The 17,421-nt window shown below is 50.7% G+C and overlaps 1 protein-coding gene across 6 annotated transcripts in view; it reads left to right on the top strand.

Annotated features, from left to right (window-relative positions):
* The window catches only part of Dop1b (DOP1 leucine zipper like protein B), a 103,953-nt gene that overhangs the window by 47,397 nt on the left and 39,135 nt on the right, over positions 1-17,421 (top strand). For all 6 annotated transcript variants that reach the window (XR_015000660.2, XM_085685794.2, XM_048422904.3 and 3 more), the window contains 9 exons: positions 32-303; positions 655-807; positions 2,124-2,224; positions 2,669-2,859; positions 5,692-7,321; positions 8,487-8,598; positions 10,992-11,180; positions 13,612-13,734; positions 16,257-16,391. Coding sequence is in view for 5 of the 6 variants with exons in the window: in XM_085685794.2 (XP_085541920.2) it covers positions 32-303; positions 655-807; positions 2,124-2,224; positions 2,669-2,859; positions 5,692-7,321; positions 8,487-8,598; positions 10,992-11,180; positions 13,612-13,734; positions 16,257-16,391 (2,906 nt within the window). In the remaining variant the exon portion in view is untranslated. The remainder of the gene's footprint in view (positions 1-31; positions 304-654; positions 808-2,123; positions 2,225-2,668; positions 2,860-5,691; positions 7,322-8,486; positions 8,599-10,991; positions 11,181-13,611; positions 13,735-16,256; positions 16,392-17,421) is intronic.

Genomic DNA, 17,421 nt, shown 5'->3' with positions numbered 1-17,421 from the left:
CCCTCTGTCCTCCGCCTGCCTGGTGTCCTAGGAGCCAGTGATTGCAACTTCCCACCCTGGCTGAAGTCCCTGATGACCATCTGCTGCTGTGTGAACGACTGTTCCCTCCAGAACATCGCCATTGCCACCCTGCTGGAAGTGATCAACCACTCCCAGTCCCTCGCTCTCGTCATTGAAGACAAGATGAAGCGCTACAAAACCTCTGGCAACAACCCGTTTTTTGGCAAGTTACAGATGGTGACGGTCCCTCCCATTGCTCCTGGGATTCTGAAGGTCATTGCAGAGAAAACGGACTTCTATCAGGTGTGTCTCCCCGGAAACACGTGCATGTAGGTTAGCGGACCTTCTCCTCAGAAAGGTCCAGAGACAGTGGGGGGCTGGGGGACCTAGGACTGCCTGGTCTGTCTCTGCATCTAGCTCCTGGTGGGGACAGAAACCTCTCTCGGCATGTGTGTTCTCTCTAGCAAGATCTGGTGAGAGCGGCAGGGCCTCTTGGCCAGGCAGCTCCTCGTGGGTTTCTGCTTGGTCCTGTGCCTTGTTGACATGAGGGTGGGCATTCAAGAGTCTCACTTGCAAATGTAAACAGAGGCCTACACCCTAGGACCAGGCTCGCACAAGGAGGATGGGCATGGGTGTTAACTCCTTTTCCCTCAGAGGGTGGCTCGTGTGCTCTGGAATCAGCTGAACAAGGAGACCCGAGAGCATCACATCACCTGTGTCGAGCTGTTCTACCGCCTGCACTGCCTGGCTCCAACGGCCAACATCTGTGAGGACATCATCTGCCACGCCCTGCTGGACCCCGACAAGGTGAGCCTTGCACCTGTACCTCCGTGCCACGGCCGATGGGCTGCCAAGTCTGTCCCACTTAGCATGCCCAAAGCAGACTGTGCCCACCCAGGCGAAGTCTCTTCTGAGCGGTGATGGTCCGGAAGCCCAGGGCTGGAAGGTTCTGGGAGTTATAGCCATTCCTTTTGGGGTCCTGAAAAATGCAGTTGTGTCCATAATGAGGCTCATGGAAACTTGCCCTGATTCCCTGAAACTGGGGACTTGCAGCCTTTGGAGCCGTTTGTAAGCATAGCTGTAGAGAGTTATCGACCTTCTGAGAATTTTCTGCCAATTGGTTGTCCTTGGTTTTTAATGTCTGTGGGCCTGACATTTCCAGGGTACACAAGGAAACTGTGTTCTGTGTTTTCCTTGGACCATAGGACTTGGGTGTGATTCTGGACACTATGATGCCAAATCCCTTTTTAAAGATTTATTTAATTTTAATGTATGTGTATGTTTTGCTTGTATGCATGAACTGGAGTCGCAGCCAGTCATGAGCACCGTGAAGCTGCCAGAAAACGAACCTGGGTGTTGTACAAGTGCTCCTAACCACTGAGCCATCTCTCCAGCCCCTAGTGCCAACTTCAGCACGTATTTCAATAAACATACCTCTAAAGCCAGGAGAGATGGTGCATGCCTTTTAATCCCAGCACTTGAGAGGCAGAGGCAGGAGCATCTCTTGAGTTCTAGGACAGTCGGGGCTCTGCAGAGCGAGCAAGAGAAGTGAGCGGATGCAGGCTTTTCCTTTGTGGTCAGGACTCCGGTGAGAGCACCGTGTCTTGGCTGGCACTGTTTCCTGCTATGGTGACTCCATTTGTTATGTAAATATTTTTACATTTATTTGTGTATGAGTGTGTGTGTGTGTGTGTGTCACAGCACCTGTGCATAGGTCAAGGACACCTTGGCAGAGTCAGTTTTCTCCCATGTGGGTCTCCAGTATTGAACTCAAGTCACCAGGTTTGGCAGCAAGTCCTTTTTACCCTCTGGCCCATCTCTCTGGCCCTGTATTCATTTTTTTAAATGGAACTTGGAGTTGAGCCTGCTGTGACAGGTCAATGCTCCCTTCAGGGAGGGGCTAGGGCAGGAGGATTCCAGGTTCAAGGCCAGCCTGCACAACTGAGGGAGTCCCTACGTCAGAATCAAAACAAAACAAAAGTTTTAAGAGGGCTAGGTAGAAAGTTTCTTGGAGCACCTCAAGGCTCAACGCCCAGTACTACAAATAAATAAATAAAAGCCTTATAGTGACTCATAAAGATTTAGGATGAGACCAAGTTCCTCCCGTTTATCTCCTGATCAAGGGAACAAGGCTGGAAGCTCTGTTTCGATTTTCCGTGATCTGGCATCTGACACGGGAGATCCAGGGCAGTCGTGTGACGTCCCACAATCGCTCCTTTGACAGGTGAGATGGTTCTTCATTGTGGTTCTCAGCCAAGTCTTGTGTGGGCTCGGGAGGGAGAGACAGGTGAAACTGGCAGCAGGACACCATTGGTGCTGTGACCCGCGCTTGGCCTCAGTCCGTGCTGCACAGGGCACGGTGTCCGTAGCCCACCCTGCCTCAGTAGCTCGTCCTGACCAGAAGACATCCTCCGGGATAGGGATGGTCTCCAGACTAAGGGGCCACTTCACGCTTAGGAGGCCGTATTCTTTGGTATATTTCACTCTGCTTTGTCTGGGCCATGTGCCCACTGTGACTCTAAAAACACAGCACACAGCTGGGCACACAGCCTATTGTTCCCTTGGTCTGTAAGGCCAGCATGGTGATGCTCCTTGGGGTGTCTGTGTCTGCGTTCAGTACCTGGCACGCAGGGGCAGCAGAGTGGGGACTCAGTGGTGTCTCTTGTAGGTCCTTGTTTGTCGTCCTGGACAGCCTGGCTTGTACAGATGGCGCCATCAGTGCGGCAGCCCAGGGCTGGCTGGTGCGTGCGCTCTCCCTCGGGGACGTGGCACGCATCCTTGAGCCCATACTGCTGCTGCTGCTCCAGCCCAAGACCCAGAGGACCTCCATCCACTGCCTCAAGCGGGAGAACTCAGCCGGTGAGCAGCCTGCAGAGCCCCGGAGAGGGAGGCCAGGAGGCCTAGGCCTACTCTACCTACACGGAGTGACCGTCCCTTGTAAATTTATGGGGATGCTGAACATTTAAGCACCACGAGATCTAGCACTTTGAATTAGTAGGTGTATTGCTGTTTTCCCTGAGAAGTCAGAAGTATTTGAAATATACCATGTTACTATTAGCTATGGTCACCTTGCTACTACCAGAGGGCAGCAGCCTTCACACCCTCTGCCTAGCGTGTCCCCTTGCTTCCCAACCCAGCCTCTGGCAGCTGCCTCTACTCTTGCTTCACATCTGTGGGAGCAGATCCTAAATGTTCTCACCATAAAAGAAACGGTGAAGTGAGATATGTGAATGTTTTATTTAACTATTCCATGATACACGTACGCATTTAAAGAGCCCCATTCCAGACTGTCACGACTCGTGCTTGTTATTTTTCAGTGCAGCACTTTTCAGATTAGTAGCCCTTACTTAGAAAGCACTGGGATTCCTGATTATCTCACTAGAGAAAATAATCCACGTGTCTTTAGCACAGATAGAACATCCTTGCCAGCATCCAAAAAGCTAAGCCCTCCTCCCTTGTTGAGCAGAGGTGTGGGGTCTGCGTGTGAGCACCATTGTTAAATGAGGTTGCCACCAGGCACTCTGAGTAGATCTGCAACCCCAAATCTAGGATAGTTTGGGGTGACTAAAAATATCAGTTTGTGTGGAATCTGCTAATCTTTCAGAGAGAGACAGCGCCACCCTGAGGTAAGTGGAAGAAAAGCAAGTGGCCTCCCCTGTACAAGGTTCTTCCCTGAACCTGTAACTGCTGATGGTCCTTGGGGGAGTGGGGGTGGCTGCCATCTCAGAAGGAGACTGATTTATTCCACTTCCTAAGAAAGGGCGCTTAGAGAAATATAAACCAATTGCCCACCAGCCCTACGCTTTAGTATTTCTTTTGTCTTTTGTTTTACATGTATGTGTGTGTGTGTATGTGTGTGTACGTGTGTACGTGTGTACAAATGCATGCTGTGATACATGTACAGAGATCAGAGGTCAGCTTGCAGGAATTCTTTCCTTTTCACCAGGCAAATCCCAAGGATCAAGCTCAGGTCCTCGGCTTGGTGGCAGCATGCTTTCTTGCTGCCAGTCCCCGCCCTGCCTCCTGCTCTTTACCGCTCCCCTGCTCTGGTTCTTTGGACTGATCTCTGCACTGCCTCACCACTTCCCATCAGCACTGCCTGGTGCTGCAGCCTGCTCCCTGCTAGTGCAGGAGAATGGGCAGAGCAGAAGTCCCCCGTCCGCCCCGCTGTGCCTGGCTGCTGTGGACTGGGCATTCTCCGGCTCTCCATCTCTGCTCTGCTTTTCCTTCCTCTCCCAGCCTCACTGTGTTCATAGCATAGTCCTGTGGAAAGCTACAAGCCAAGAGTTTTCATGGTATCAAAGCCCTTTGATTTTCACCTCTTTTAAAAGGACGGCTGAGGGCTGGAGGGCTGGCTCAGAGGTTAAGAGCACAGGCTGCTCTTGCGGACATCCTCAGTTCAAAAGTACTGTATATTTCCTCAATGCAGAAGTATTACTGTACTTATTTTAAAATTGAATATTGAGTGGCATAGTGGCTCACACCCATAATTTTGGCACTTGGTAGACTGGGGCAGGAGAATCATCACCTTGAGGCCAATCTGGGCCACTTAAAGGAAATCCCCATTGAAAACAATAGCAAAAACAAAGCAGTTTGGTATGGAGCTGGGGAGCTGGCTCAGTGGATTAAGTGAGGGCCTGGGTTCAGATCCTCAGCACTCACATAAATGCTGGATGGGCACAGTGGTCCTCCTGTAATTCCAGCACTCAGGAAAGAGACAAACTCTGCAGAGCGAGCTGGCTAACTGTCTGGGAGCTCTGACTTCACCTAAGAGACCCTGCTTTAAGATGGAGATCAGTAGAGGAAGCCTCTAGACATGCCCACACGAGTGTGCCCACATACATCTGAGCATACATACATGCACAAAGAAACATCTCTCTCTCTCTCTTACACACACACACACACACACCACACACACACACACACACACACACACACACGGGGAATGTCGGCGGATTGCCGATGCCCCGCCCCTGCTCTTCCACAGCTGTGCATCCTGAATGCTCTCCCAAGCAGACTCTTGTGTCCCAGCTGTTCTGCAGCTGAGTCCTCCCTTTGTCCTGTACGTGCCTTGTATCCATGCTTGCAGATACACGCTTTAGCAGTCCAGCAGCCTCTGTCACAGACACGCACCTAACCAGTCCTGCACCCATGCTGTGTGTCTGGTGCTCGCCTTTGCCTTCCTACCTTCACCTTCAATGCATGCCCTGCCCTCACAGCTTTGAAATATGCTCATGTGTGTGCAGTGCATTTCTGAAGAGGAAATTTCTGCAAGAAAATTGTTTCTATTTTTTTCAAAGTGCCTTCTCCCAAAGTTTATAATAAATACAAAAATGATGTGTGTGGCAGATACAGTGGCTCACAGTGCAGGGCCTGGCCCTCAGAGTACATTACTGAGGACAAGTGAGACTTTGTCATGAAACAAAAGAAAACCTAAAAGTTGTTATAACAAACCCGTGACAGTGGAACTAAATTTGACAGTCTCCTGAATGTTCTTAAGAGCCGCTATGCCTGTGTGTGCCGGCACCTGGCTTTGTGTGGTGTGTCTGTGTTTCACCTGTGACGTAATCTAGGCTCAGTTGCAGTTCACTGCTCATTCATTATGTGCTTTAAGCTCATTGTCCCCTTGTAGCTGATTTGTCATCCTTAGCCATGCTGGTCTAAAGTCCTTTGTCGTTTTGTGATCTCCAGAGGACGTACATCGCTGGTTTAACAGGAAGAAGCCCCCGTTCAAAGAGGCGTGTGGGGTGTCTGAGCTTCAAGAAGCTGCCTCCGAGGAGCGCCTGCCTCTAGGCCAGTTCACCACAGTGGATCGTGAAGCCATCTGGGCTGAAGTCGAGAAGGAACCAGAAAGATGCCCACCAAGGAGCGACCTGAGTGAGGAAGATCTGCCCTACTACATGGACCTTGCAGACAGGATGGCCTCTGCTGGCCCGGACAGCAGCGAGCACACGGAGTCTGCAGACACCAGCTCCGGCCACACTGACAGTGAGAGCACGTCCCCATTCTCGTCTCCCTCCCATGACCTGCGTGACCTGAGCCACGAGGAGAGCTGCTGTGCGCCCATACCCATCGGTGGCAGGGTGTACTCGAAGCGAGCAGGCCTGCTAGCAGCCTTCCAGCCGGAGAGCGTCAAGTCCAACGCCAAGCTAAGCCTAGTGCGAGCAGACTCAGACAAGACACAGGCCTCTGAGTCGCTTTCCAGCGACGAGGAGGCTGATGTGGAGCTGCAGGCCATCACCGTGTCGAGGCTGTTGAAGCAGCAGAGAGAGAAGCGGGAGACCCTCGAGGCCTTGTTCAAGCACATCTTGCTCTACCTGCAGCCCTACGACTCCCAGAGGGTCCTCTACGCCTTCTCCGTGCTGGAGGCCGTGCTCAAGACCAACCCCAAGGAGTTCATTGAGGCTGTGTCCAGGACCGGCATAGACACCAGTTCCACCGCGCACCTCAACCTCATCTCCAACCTCCTGGCCCGCCACCAGGAGGCTCTCGTTGGCCAGAGTTTTTATGGCAAGCTGCAGACCCAAGCCCCCAACGTGTGCCCCCACTCCCTGCTGATTGAGCTCCTCACCTACCTCTGCCTGAGCTTCCTGCGGTCCTACTACCCATGCCACCTGAAGGTCTGCCACAGGGACATCCTCGGCAACCGCGACGTGCAGGTCAAGAGTGTGGAGGTTCTGATTAGGATAACGACGCAGCTGGTCTCGGTGGCCAAGTCCTCGGAAGGGAAGAAGGTGGAGTTTATCCACAGCCTGCTGCAGAGGTGCAAGGTCCAGGAGTTCGTCCTGCTCTCGCTGGCGGCCTCCATGTACACCAGCCAGAAGCGCTATGGCCTGGCCACTGCTGACCGCGGCAGGGCCCTGCTGGAGGACAGCCTCTTTGAGGAGAGCCTCATCAACCTAGGGCAGGACCAGATCTGGAGCGAGCACCCGCTGCAGATTGAGCTGCTCAAGCTCCTGCAGGCCCTCATCGTCCTGGAGCACCACCTGGGCCAGGGGCAGGAGGACACTCAGAGTCAGCCAGCCCTGTCCCGAGAGTGGCAGAGGGCCCTTAACTTTCAGCAGGCCATCGGTGCCATGCAGTACGTGCAGCCCCACCCCCTCACCTCCCAGGGTCTGCTGGTCTCAGCCGTGGTGCGGGGTCTGCAGCCCGCCTATGGCTATGGCATGCACCCCGCCTGGGTGAGCCTGGTCACACATTCCTTACCGTACTTTGGAAAGTCTCTGGGCTGGACGGTGACACCCTTTGTTATCCAGATTTGCAAAAATTTGGACGAGCTGGTCAAGCAGTACGAAAGCGAGTCTGTCAAGCTGTCCGTCAGGTATGCTGAGCTTGACGCTCTTAAAGACAGGTTTTGTAGGGAATGTCTCTTTTGCCAACTTTACCAACTGAAAAACAATTCACCGCCCCTGAGAAGGCTGGTGGTTATTGTCAACAGGAGTGTGTATGTTTGGATCCTTTGGCTTTAACCCACATAGTCTGGTAGAGTGCTTACCTGGCAGCCTTTATAAACCCGTGGGTTCAGTCCCAGCACTGCATAAAGCCAGCTCTTGGGGCCATCCTTGGCTGGGGCTTTCCGCACTACAGAATAATCCTGCCTCAAAGCGAAATTAAATAAACCCCACACTGCTACCCAGCCCATCTCAGAGTTGCTACTCAGTTGAGCCTGTTAGTTTTGCAAAGCAGATATAAACCAAACCAGAACCACCTTCCGAGTAAGTGTAAAACACCTTAGACCATTTCTCGATAAGATCAAAGATGCCTATACATTTTATCTGGGGAGCATTTTATTTCATCAAGCACAGCACAGTGACTTCTCTCTACTCTCTGTGTTTAAGTTTGGACTGAAAACCATCATGGCTTCATGATCTTTCAAATTCTCAAACCCAGCGTCTGAAACTATTTTTATTGATTATTTTGGGGTTTCACATATTACACCCTGATCATACTCACTTCCCTGTCTTCCCAGTCCATCCACCCATCCCCCCCACACCTCCCTACCCTACCCTTACACCCACACCTCCCTACCTCCCACCTGCACCCCTTTGTGACCTCACCCAAAGAAAAGAGAGGAAAAAAATACTAAGTCTAGTTTGTGTTGCCTGTCCACTCACTGGAGCCTGGTCAGAGTCCCGGTGGCAGCCCTTAAAGAAAACCCAGTCCTTCCCCGCCCCTGCAGAAGCCATCGCCGTGAAGAGCTACACCTCGGGATTTCTATCACAATTCAGAGTCTCATTTTTTAATCTGTTTCTAATATTTATTGACCAGTTACTTGTGTGTGCATGCGTATGTGTGCGCCTGTGTGTGCGTACCTGTGTGTGTGAACATGTGTGCACTTGTGCATGCATGTGTTTCAAAGGACAACTTAGGAGTCAGTTCTTTCTTCTAAGTGGGTTCCAGGGATCAAGCTCAGGTCCTCCCGGCTGAGAGTCTTGTCATCTCCTCCCAGTTATTTTACTCAACAGTTTCTCCTTTCTTCGCCACAGCACAACCGCAAAGAAGGAAAACATTTCTCCGGATTACCCACTCACTCTTCTGGAAGGTCTGACAACCATTAGCCATTTCTGTCTTTTGGAACAGCCCACTCAACACAAAAAGGTACATTTTCTTTCCCCTGAGTTTGAGGCAAATTGCTTGTATTGTTTGTCTTTACTGGGTTGTAACTGTGTCAAGTATATAATAGTAATAAATGGTCTCTCACATAAGGGCAAATCTCTAGGAATGAAAGTGCCAGGTACCAAAATATATCTTTTAGATTTGTTTCTTAACCATGAAGAATAATTCCTCAGAAGCATTAAATAATAAATATATTCCATAACACTATAACCTAAAATAAGATGAATAAATATTATATGAAATGTGTTGTTCCATTACCATCCCAATAAAGAACTGCTGTCAATTTGAAAAAAAGTAATAAATGATGCAGACGTCATGTAAATGTATAGAAGATATGCAAATGGAATGTGAATATGTATGAGGTTGAGTGTGTTATGCAAATGTATGTGGGTATGCAAATGTGGACATGCACATAGGTATATGTACACAGGAAACAAATAAGAGTGAGTTCCTTCAGCTGCTGCCCATTGTTCCATCAGCTAGTAAGGGGGATAAAATATAAAGCAGATTGTTTGATTTTAGGCTTATATTGGTGTGTGTGTGTGTGTGTGTGTGCATGGCAGATTCATAAGCCTGTGTACGTGCATATGGAGGCCGGAGGAAAACTTGGGTGTCTTCCTTTATTGCTCTCTGCTTTTTTGCCATAAGTCAGGGGCTCTCACTGAACCAGAGCTGTCTGCTTTGGCTTGCCTGGTCAGCTGAGTGGTGAGCCCCCAGGATCTGCCGGTTTTCCATCCCCAATACTGAAGTTACAGGCATATACAGCTATGTCCAATTTTTTGTGTGAATGCTCTGGACTTGAACTCCGGTCCTCGCGCTTGCACAATGAACCATCTCCCTTGTCCTGCACTCACCTTGGTCTAAGTGTTTGGTTGTTGTTTGTATGTTTTACCTACTGATGTGGTGATGCAGAGCTGTGGCATCTGAGGAGGCTGCTCTCCCTGTCTAGCTAAGTCTCAGGACAAAAGCTGGGCCTGGGGGTGCGTGCCTACAGTACTACCAGCCCTTATTGGTGAAGGCAAGGGGATCAGGAGTTCAGGGGCATCTTTGCCTAAGTAGCAAGTTTGAGACCAGTCTGGACTACTTGAGACCCTCTCTTTAAAGCACAAAACAAAGCACAATATTAAAACTGCCACGGACTGGCTCAGGGGAGCCACTCAGACCGTGGGAGAAGCAAGGTGTTGGTACACAGGAAGGCACAAGTTCGGCGAATGACGACACAACACACAAGAGAGTGGTTAGAATCTGCTGCGATTTTACTGAATTCATGTTTTCATAATGTAGTATTCAAACAAAGAACAAATCAGAAGGTCATGCATGTATCATTGGCTGACACAGTATGAAAACTTCTTTTAGTCACATCAGCGATATTTAAGAAAAGCATATTATCAGGAACAGGTGTTAGACATAAAGCATCCTTAGAAGAGGAAATCTTGTCCTTGGGAACGTAAACCTCAGACAAGTGGCTTCATCTTATGAACAGAAAGTTTCTGTCTCATTATCGCTATCATGGCCCTTCCTCTTTCTAACCCTTTCTTCATTTCATCTAGTGACCAAATATACCTAATCAGTTCTCTGCACCTGCTGAAATATACTTTTTAGTACTTCTAATGCAGCAGGCACCGTGGGGGTTGGGATCTAGCAAGCCTATCCATAAAGTTCAAGGTAAAATATAAAACTCTTTGTCCATCAACATTAACCCATCTATTCCCTTGCTCATCATACACCCTGTGTATGACAAAGGTTCTGCTGTAGTCTTATACATTCCCATACTGTGCTTCCCTATCCCAGAGCTGTTTCTGAAGAGATAATCCTTGTCTTATATATATAAAGACTATCATTATTATGAAAGAGATTGTGCAAAGCCCATATCCCGCATAGCCAGCTAATTGAGAAACCTGTCTATGCCTCAAGGGCCGCCAATACCAGGCCATCTGCCATTGACCTCCAGGAAGCCTAGTCCCATAGGACAGTAGCTCCCGTCCGGCATAATGACATATATCATGTCACACAGACGACACTGGAGTTGGTGTGGCATAAAATACACTTACTGTTGATTGATTTGAAAGTCTAAGCCAGTCATAGTGGCCACACCTTTAATCCCAGCACTCCAGAGGCAGAGGTAGGTGGAGGTCTGAGTTTAAGGCCAGCCTGGTCTATGTAGTGAGTTCTAGGACAGCCAGGGCTACATAATAGAGAGACCCTGTCAAAACAAAAGTTTATAATTTGAAGTATTGTAAGTCAGTTGTCTTGGCACATGCAGGGACAGATGTCACTTCCAGACTACCTCATGGGTGGTGGCCCTCCCTGAATCCCAGCAGGTAAGAGAGACTTGGCTAGTGCTATGAACCTCATGCTCACATTTGAACTTTCAGACTGCTGCCATCAGTGACCCAATCAACTTGAGGAATGCCAAGAACGCCATTCTGGAAGAGCTGCCTCGAATTGTGAATACCATGGCCCTTATCTGGAATGTTCTCAGAAAGGAGGAAACTCAGAAGAGACCCGTGGATCTCCTGGGAGCCACAAAAGGATCCTCCTCTGTTTACTTTAAAACCACCAAGGTCAGCCACCTCTTGAGTGTGTCTTGTCTTCGCCTGCCTCAGCCTCCCGACTTCTGCTGGGGTTTCAGCGGCTGCGGTTACAGCAGTTGCAGATATAGCGTTGGGATATTTCAATTGCACATCCATAGCTGTGCTGATTCCGTCTCTGGCTTCCTCATCTCTTTTTGTCCCTGTAAGCCAGGCATGGCAGCACATGCCTGCATTCCCCACACTCAGAGGAGTAATACTACTGCAAGATGTAGTTTGAGGCCAGCTAGATCTACACAGTGAGTTCCAGTCAGGGCTACATAGCCAGACCTTGTCCCAGTAAACAAAGAAAGGAAAATGTGTGTGTATGGAAACAGATACAAAAGTCATTAAAAAGGCTTAGTAGGATCCACAGTTCAAATCAGAGGCAGACATCTCTCCTCAAGGTAAATGTCATGGCGCATGCCTGTAATTTTCAGCATTTGAGATGTGGAAACTGGAAGACCAGCAGTTCAGGGCTAGCCTCAGCTACAAACTGAGCTAGCAGCCACCTTTGTCTGAGACCTTTCTCACAGAAGTTGATGTTTTCCTTTTTATACAGAACAGAGGAGGGTGAGTGGTCTCAGCCTTTGCTGGAAACTCATTCTTGACAAAACTGAATCCTGATGATTAGACGCGGCCCTCACCTGAGTGTCCAGGGAGTCCCTTGAGGCTGTGTCCAGTGTGGGCTGTCAACGTGCTTTCAAGAGTTGATCTTACTGAACATATCACTCCCACAACATTGACTGTGTCAGTTTTCACAGCTGTCTCAGAAGGCTCCAGGCACGTGAGCTGATCTGTGATTATCTGTTACTGTTTGTGTGGCTCAGAACTGTCTAGCACAGGGGTCAGGTAGTCCAGGCCTTCAGACGTGCACTCATTAGTGCTTGGCGGCACTGGCACCTTAGATGCTCTGATGGACAGGTACACACAGAACGTCCCATCCACTCCAGAGGTGCTGTGTAGAGTACGTGTCATGGCCCTTGCTGCCTTGAAATCAGAGCAGCTGTGATGGACCCCATGAGACTCTGGGGTCCACTTGCATTCGTGGTGTGGGGGAGGAAGATGCACAGGAGACCCTAAGCGTGTGGTGCTCTGCCCCTCCCTGAAGAGGTTTCTCTCCTGTGGTATAAGTTACCTGTGTTCCTGTAGGTAGCCCTCTCACGCATGCTCTTGCGAAACCCACTGGGGTTGGTGAGACGACTCAGTGGGTAGAGGCGCCTGCCTTTCAGACCTGGTGACCTGAGTCTGATCCTCCAGACCCACACGATGGCCTGATGCCTGAGTGTGCTATGGCACACACGTTTACTCTCACACATACATATCACACACACGATCATATGCTCACACATCACACACTAATTATAAATAAAAATCAGAGTTACTGGATTCTTAAGAAATAAGCTGGGCTTGGTAGTATACACCATTAATCCCAGCACTCAGGAAGTAGAGGCAGGGGGATATCTGTGAGTTCACTCCTAGTTTGGTCTCCATAGTAAATTTCAGGCTAATAGTGAGACTCTATCATGAGGAAACTCATGGATTTACCGAGCTGGACTTGGGTGACATCATTTCTTTAGTCTGTCATTGGTGCCCTTTCCTGGTAAGTAAATCTTCACATCTCTGCAGGTACATTGAACCCAGTAGGTATGCGTAAAGAAAGTCTAGTTCACGCTGCTTGTGGGGAGCTGCTCTAAAGTGGGTCCAGAAAACCCTTTATACACTTGCTGTGTGAGCTTCAGTTCCTCATCCCGCACACTCGCTGTGTGAGCCCCAGTTCCTCATCTTGCACACTCGCTGTGTGAGCCTCAGGTTCCTCATCCTGCACACTCGCTGTGTGAGCCTCAGCTTCCTCCTGTGAAGATGAGGCTGCTGTGGGGCTCTCCAGCATCATGGGCAGATGAACTCATTGCAGTCCAGAAAAGTGTCTGCCGTGAAGTGAGCATGAGCAGTGAGGACTCAGTGAGCTCTGCCCATGGTCCTGGGGCCAGCAAGACAGAGCCCCTGCCCTCATGGCAGAGGCCAGCGATGAGGAGAGGCAAACAGCATACCCTGATGGGCCTGCAGCTAGCTGCTCTGTGGTGTCGGGGAGGGTGCAGTCCTGGGCAGAGTGACAGACCTGAAGCCAGGGTGGGACATTTACCATCTCAAGACTTGTCAAGCACTTCACCTGGCTGTACCCCTCCTTCCTGGCCACTCACTGTGCCTTCCCTCTGGCAGGGTGGCATGTCCCATCTCATATCCAACTCCTGCAAGGATGTCTGCCCTGCTCTGTCCCAGTTCCCTCAGCTGTGAAACACACCGCTGCGGTCCTGAGTCCGTTCTTACCGTAGATGGCAGCTAAGTGTGCATCAGACGAAGGCCTGAAACCGTTCTGGGAAGACTTCTTTATTTGCAATTAACTTCCTGCTTTTCTGTTTTCCAGATCATAAGACAAAAGATTTTAGACTTGCTGAACCCCTTGACAGCCCATCTCGGGGTTCAGCTGATAGCTGCAGTTGCTACAGTGTGGAGCAGAAAGCAGGCTCGGCGCCACAGCAAGATGAAGGTAAGATGTGAACAGCGGGGTTGGCCAGCGGGCCCAGTGCTAAGTGTGCCTGCTGCTGAGCTCCATGACCCGAGTTCGTGCCTGTGACCCATGTGGTAGATGGAGAGAACTGATTTCCACAGATGGTCCTCTAACCTCTTCATGTTCACTGTAGCATGTGTTCCGTGACACACGCATTCCTACACATATGCACTCACATGTGATAAATGAAATAAAAATACAAAAGGCAGAGAATAATTGTGGGGGACAGCCAACATGAACCTTGGACTTACACATACATATGCACACATCCACACATGCACACAGAAACATACGCACATGTGGATTCACGTATGAACATACCTTCATATGCACACATGGATTCACACATGAACATACATTCATACACACTGGCAAAAGCCAATTTCTTTTTCTGGTGGTAGCCACTGTGGAAGGCTGTGTGTGTGTGCCATAGCCATCGTGGAAGGCTGTGTGTGTGTGTGTGTGTCATGTGGAAGACTGTGTGTGTGCCATAGCCACTGTGGAAGGCTGTGTGTGTGTGTGTCAGAGTCACTGTGGAAGGTTGTGTGTGTGCCATAGCCACTGTGGAAAGCTGTGTGTGTGTGTCTGTCTGTCTGTGTGTCTGTGTGTGTGTGCCATAGCCATCGTGGAAGGCTGTGTGTGTGTGTGTCATGTGGAAGGCTATGTGTGTGCCATAGCCACTGTGGAAGGCTGTGTGTGTGTGTGTGTGTGTGTGTGTGCGCCATACCCACTGTGGAAGGCTGTGTGTGTGTACCATACCCACTGTGGAAGGCTGTGTGTGTGTGTGTGTGTGTGTGTGTGTGTGTGTGTGTGCGTGTGCCAGAGCCACTGTGGAAGGCTGTGTGTGTGCCAGAGCCACTGTGGAAGGCTGTGTGTGTGTGTCATGTGGAAGGCTGAGTGCGTGTCATGTAGAAGGCTGTGTGCGTGTCATGTGGAAGGCTGAGTGCGTGTCATGTGGAAGGCTGCGTGTCATGAGGAAGGCTGTGTGCGTGTCATGTGGAAGGCTGTGTGCGTGTCATGTGGAAGGCTGAGTGCGTGTCATGTGGAAGGCTGTGTGCGTGTCATGTGGAAGGCTGAGTATGTGTCATGTGGAAGGCTGAGTGTGTGTCATGTGGAAGGCTGAGTGCGTGTCATGTAGAAGGCTGTGTGCGTGTCATGTGGAAGGCTGAGTGCGTGTCATGTGGAAGGCTGAGTGTGTGTCATGAGGAAGGATGAGTGCGTGTCATGTGGAAGGCTGCGTGTCATGAGGAAGGCTGAGTGTGTATCATGTGGAAGGCTGTGTGCGTGTCATGTGGAAGGCTGAGTGTGTGTCATGTGGAAGGCTGTGTGCGTGTCATGAGGAAGGATGAGTGCGTGTCATGTGGAAGGCTGTGTGCGTGTCATGTGGAAGGCTGAGTATGTGTCATGTGAAAGGCTGAGTGTGTGTCATGTGGAAGGATGTGTGCGTGTCATGAGGAAGGCTGTGTGCGTGCCATGTGGAAGGCTGAGTGCGTGTCATGTGGAAGGCTGAGTGCGTGTCATGTGGAAGGCTGAGTGTGTGTCATATGGAAGGCTGAGTGCATGTCATGTGGAAGGCTGAGTATGTGTCATGTGGAAGGCTGAGTGTGTGTCGTGGAAGGCTTAGTGTGTCATGTGGAAGGCTGTGTGCGTGTCATGTGGAAGGCTGAGTGTATGTCATGTGGAAGGGTGAGTGTGTGTCATGTGGAAGGCTGAGTGTGTGTCGTGGAAGGCTTAGTGTGTCATGTGGAAGGCTGAGTGTGTGTCATGTGGAAGGCTGAGTGTGTGTCATGTGGAAGGCTGTGTGCGTGTCATGAGGACGGCTGAGTGTGTGTCATGAGGACGGCTGAGTGTGTGTCATGTGGAAGGCTGAGTGTGTGTCATGAGGACGGCTGAGTGTGTGTCATGTGGAAGGCTGAGTGTGTGTCATGTGGAAGACTGAGTGTGTGTCATGTGGAAGGCTGAGTGCGTGTCATGAGGATGGCTGAGTGCGTGTCATGAGGATGGCTGAGTGCGTGTCATGTGGAAGGCTGAGTGTGTGTCATGTGGAAGGCTGAGTGCGTGTCATGAGGATGGCTGAGTGCGTGTCATGAGGACGGCTGAGTGTGTGTCATGTGGAAGGCTGAGTTTGTGTCATGTGGAAGGCTGAGTGTGTGTCATGTGGAAGGCTGTGTGCGTGTCATGAGGACGGCTGAGTGTGTGTCATGTGGAAGGCTGAGTGTGTGTCATGTGGAAGGCTGAGTGTATGTCATGGAAGGCTGAGTGTGTGTCATGTGGAAGGCTGAGTGTGTCATGTGGAAGGCTGTGTGCGTGTCATGAGGACGGCTGAGTGTGTGTCATGAGGACGGCTGAGTGTGTGTCATGAGGACGGCTGAGTGTGTCATGTGGAAGGCTGTGTGCGTGTCATGTGGAAGGCTGAGTGTGTGTCATGTGGAAGGCATACTTGTGTTGTTTGATTTTTATTTCCCCTATAAGCGTCCAAGGAACTCTTTTCTTCCGGACAGATAGTGCCCGTGGCAAGCGCATCCCAGCACACACTTGTGGATCTGGTTTGTGCTCTCAGCACCCTGCAGACAGAGTCGGTGCTGCAGCTGGTGAAGGAGGTGGTGAAGAGGCCGCAGCAGATCAAAGGCGATGAGGTGAGATGCCCCAGGGAGCAAGCCCTGAAAACCTCACTGTGCCTTCCCTCTGGCAGGGTGACGTGGGGTGACCCAAGGGCAAGCACAGGGTTCTCGGGTTGGAATGGGGCTGTCACTGTGCTTTGGAGGGGGCGCCCAAGGGTCTGGTGCTGTTGTTCAGAGGTGAGAGTTGCCTGAGGTTAGCTTGTCTGTCCCCTGCTGCCACACACACTGCCTAGTGCTCAGTTCTTCGCACCTTCTATGCATCCGTGGAACAGTTTTTAGAAAGAGGAAATGGCACCTGCCTCGGGAACTGCACAGCCTGAGTGGTGTGGAGCGCAAACAAGGGCAGACTGTTAGACAAGCACAGGCTCGCGATTCAGCAGCCACCTTGGCAGGACAGGTGCACAGGTGCTAGGCTCAGTTCCCGTGTGTGTGTGTGTGTGTGTGTGTGTGTGTGTGTGTGTGTATTGGTGACAAAGGAAGGGGAGAGTCAGGGAAGGTGGGAGGTCGCAGTGGAGCAGGCAGGAGGGGTCCGGGTATGAGATGAGGCCATCTGGATGAACTCTCCGGTGTTCATGGAAGTCAGATCTGACCTTCCCGTAGAGCCTAGGAAACAGAGGTCAGGCTTTCCTGTGGTGCTGCTTCCAAAGGACCACGTGTCCTTGAGAAGGCCGCGAACTGTGGAAGGCACGCGCTCAGGGACAGCGAGTGCGTTAATTGTCCTCAGCTCTCGTGAGGAAAGGCAGGTGAGGAGCTGTGCGCAGAGACCATTGGGGGTAAGCAGTGGATTCCTCTGGCAACCGTGTGCTTTCTCTGCAGCCACTCGGGCGCCACAGCTTCGGCTGGTGTTGATGGCTGTAGCTCTTACAGCACAAAGTCAACACCTAGCCGAGAAAGTTTGTCCAGAGCAAGCTGAAAACAGCCAGAACAGAGCTTATCCAGACAGCCGGGGAAGGTAGAGACCGTAGAGCTGCAGCGCAGAAGGCTTGGAGGATGGCCGTAAACCAGCTCTGCTTGAAAGAAATAAGAAAATAGTTTGTCTGAGCCA

The sequence above is a fragment of the Myodes glareolus genome, chromosome 2, assembly GCF_982192425.1.
Source record: "Myodes glareolus chromosome 2, mMyoGla1.1, whole genome shotgun sequence".
NCBI classification, from domain to species: Eukaryota; Metazoa; Chordata; class Mammalia; order Rodentia; family Cricetidae; genus Myodes; species Myodes glareolus.
The sequence above is the reverse complement of the archived record's forward strand: the minus strand, read 5'-3'. Positions and strand labels throughout refer to the sequence as shown.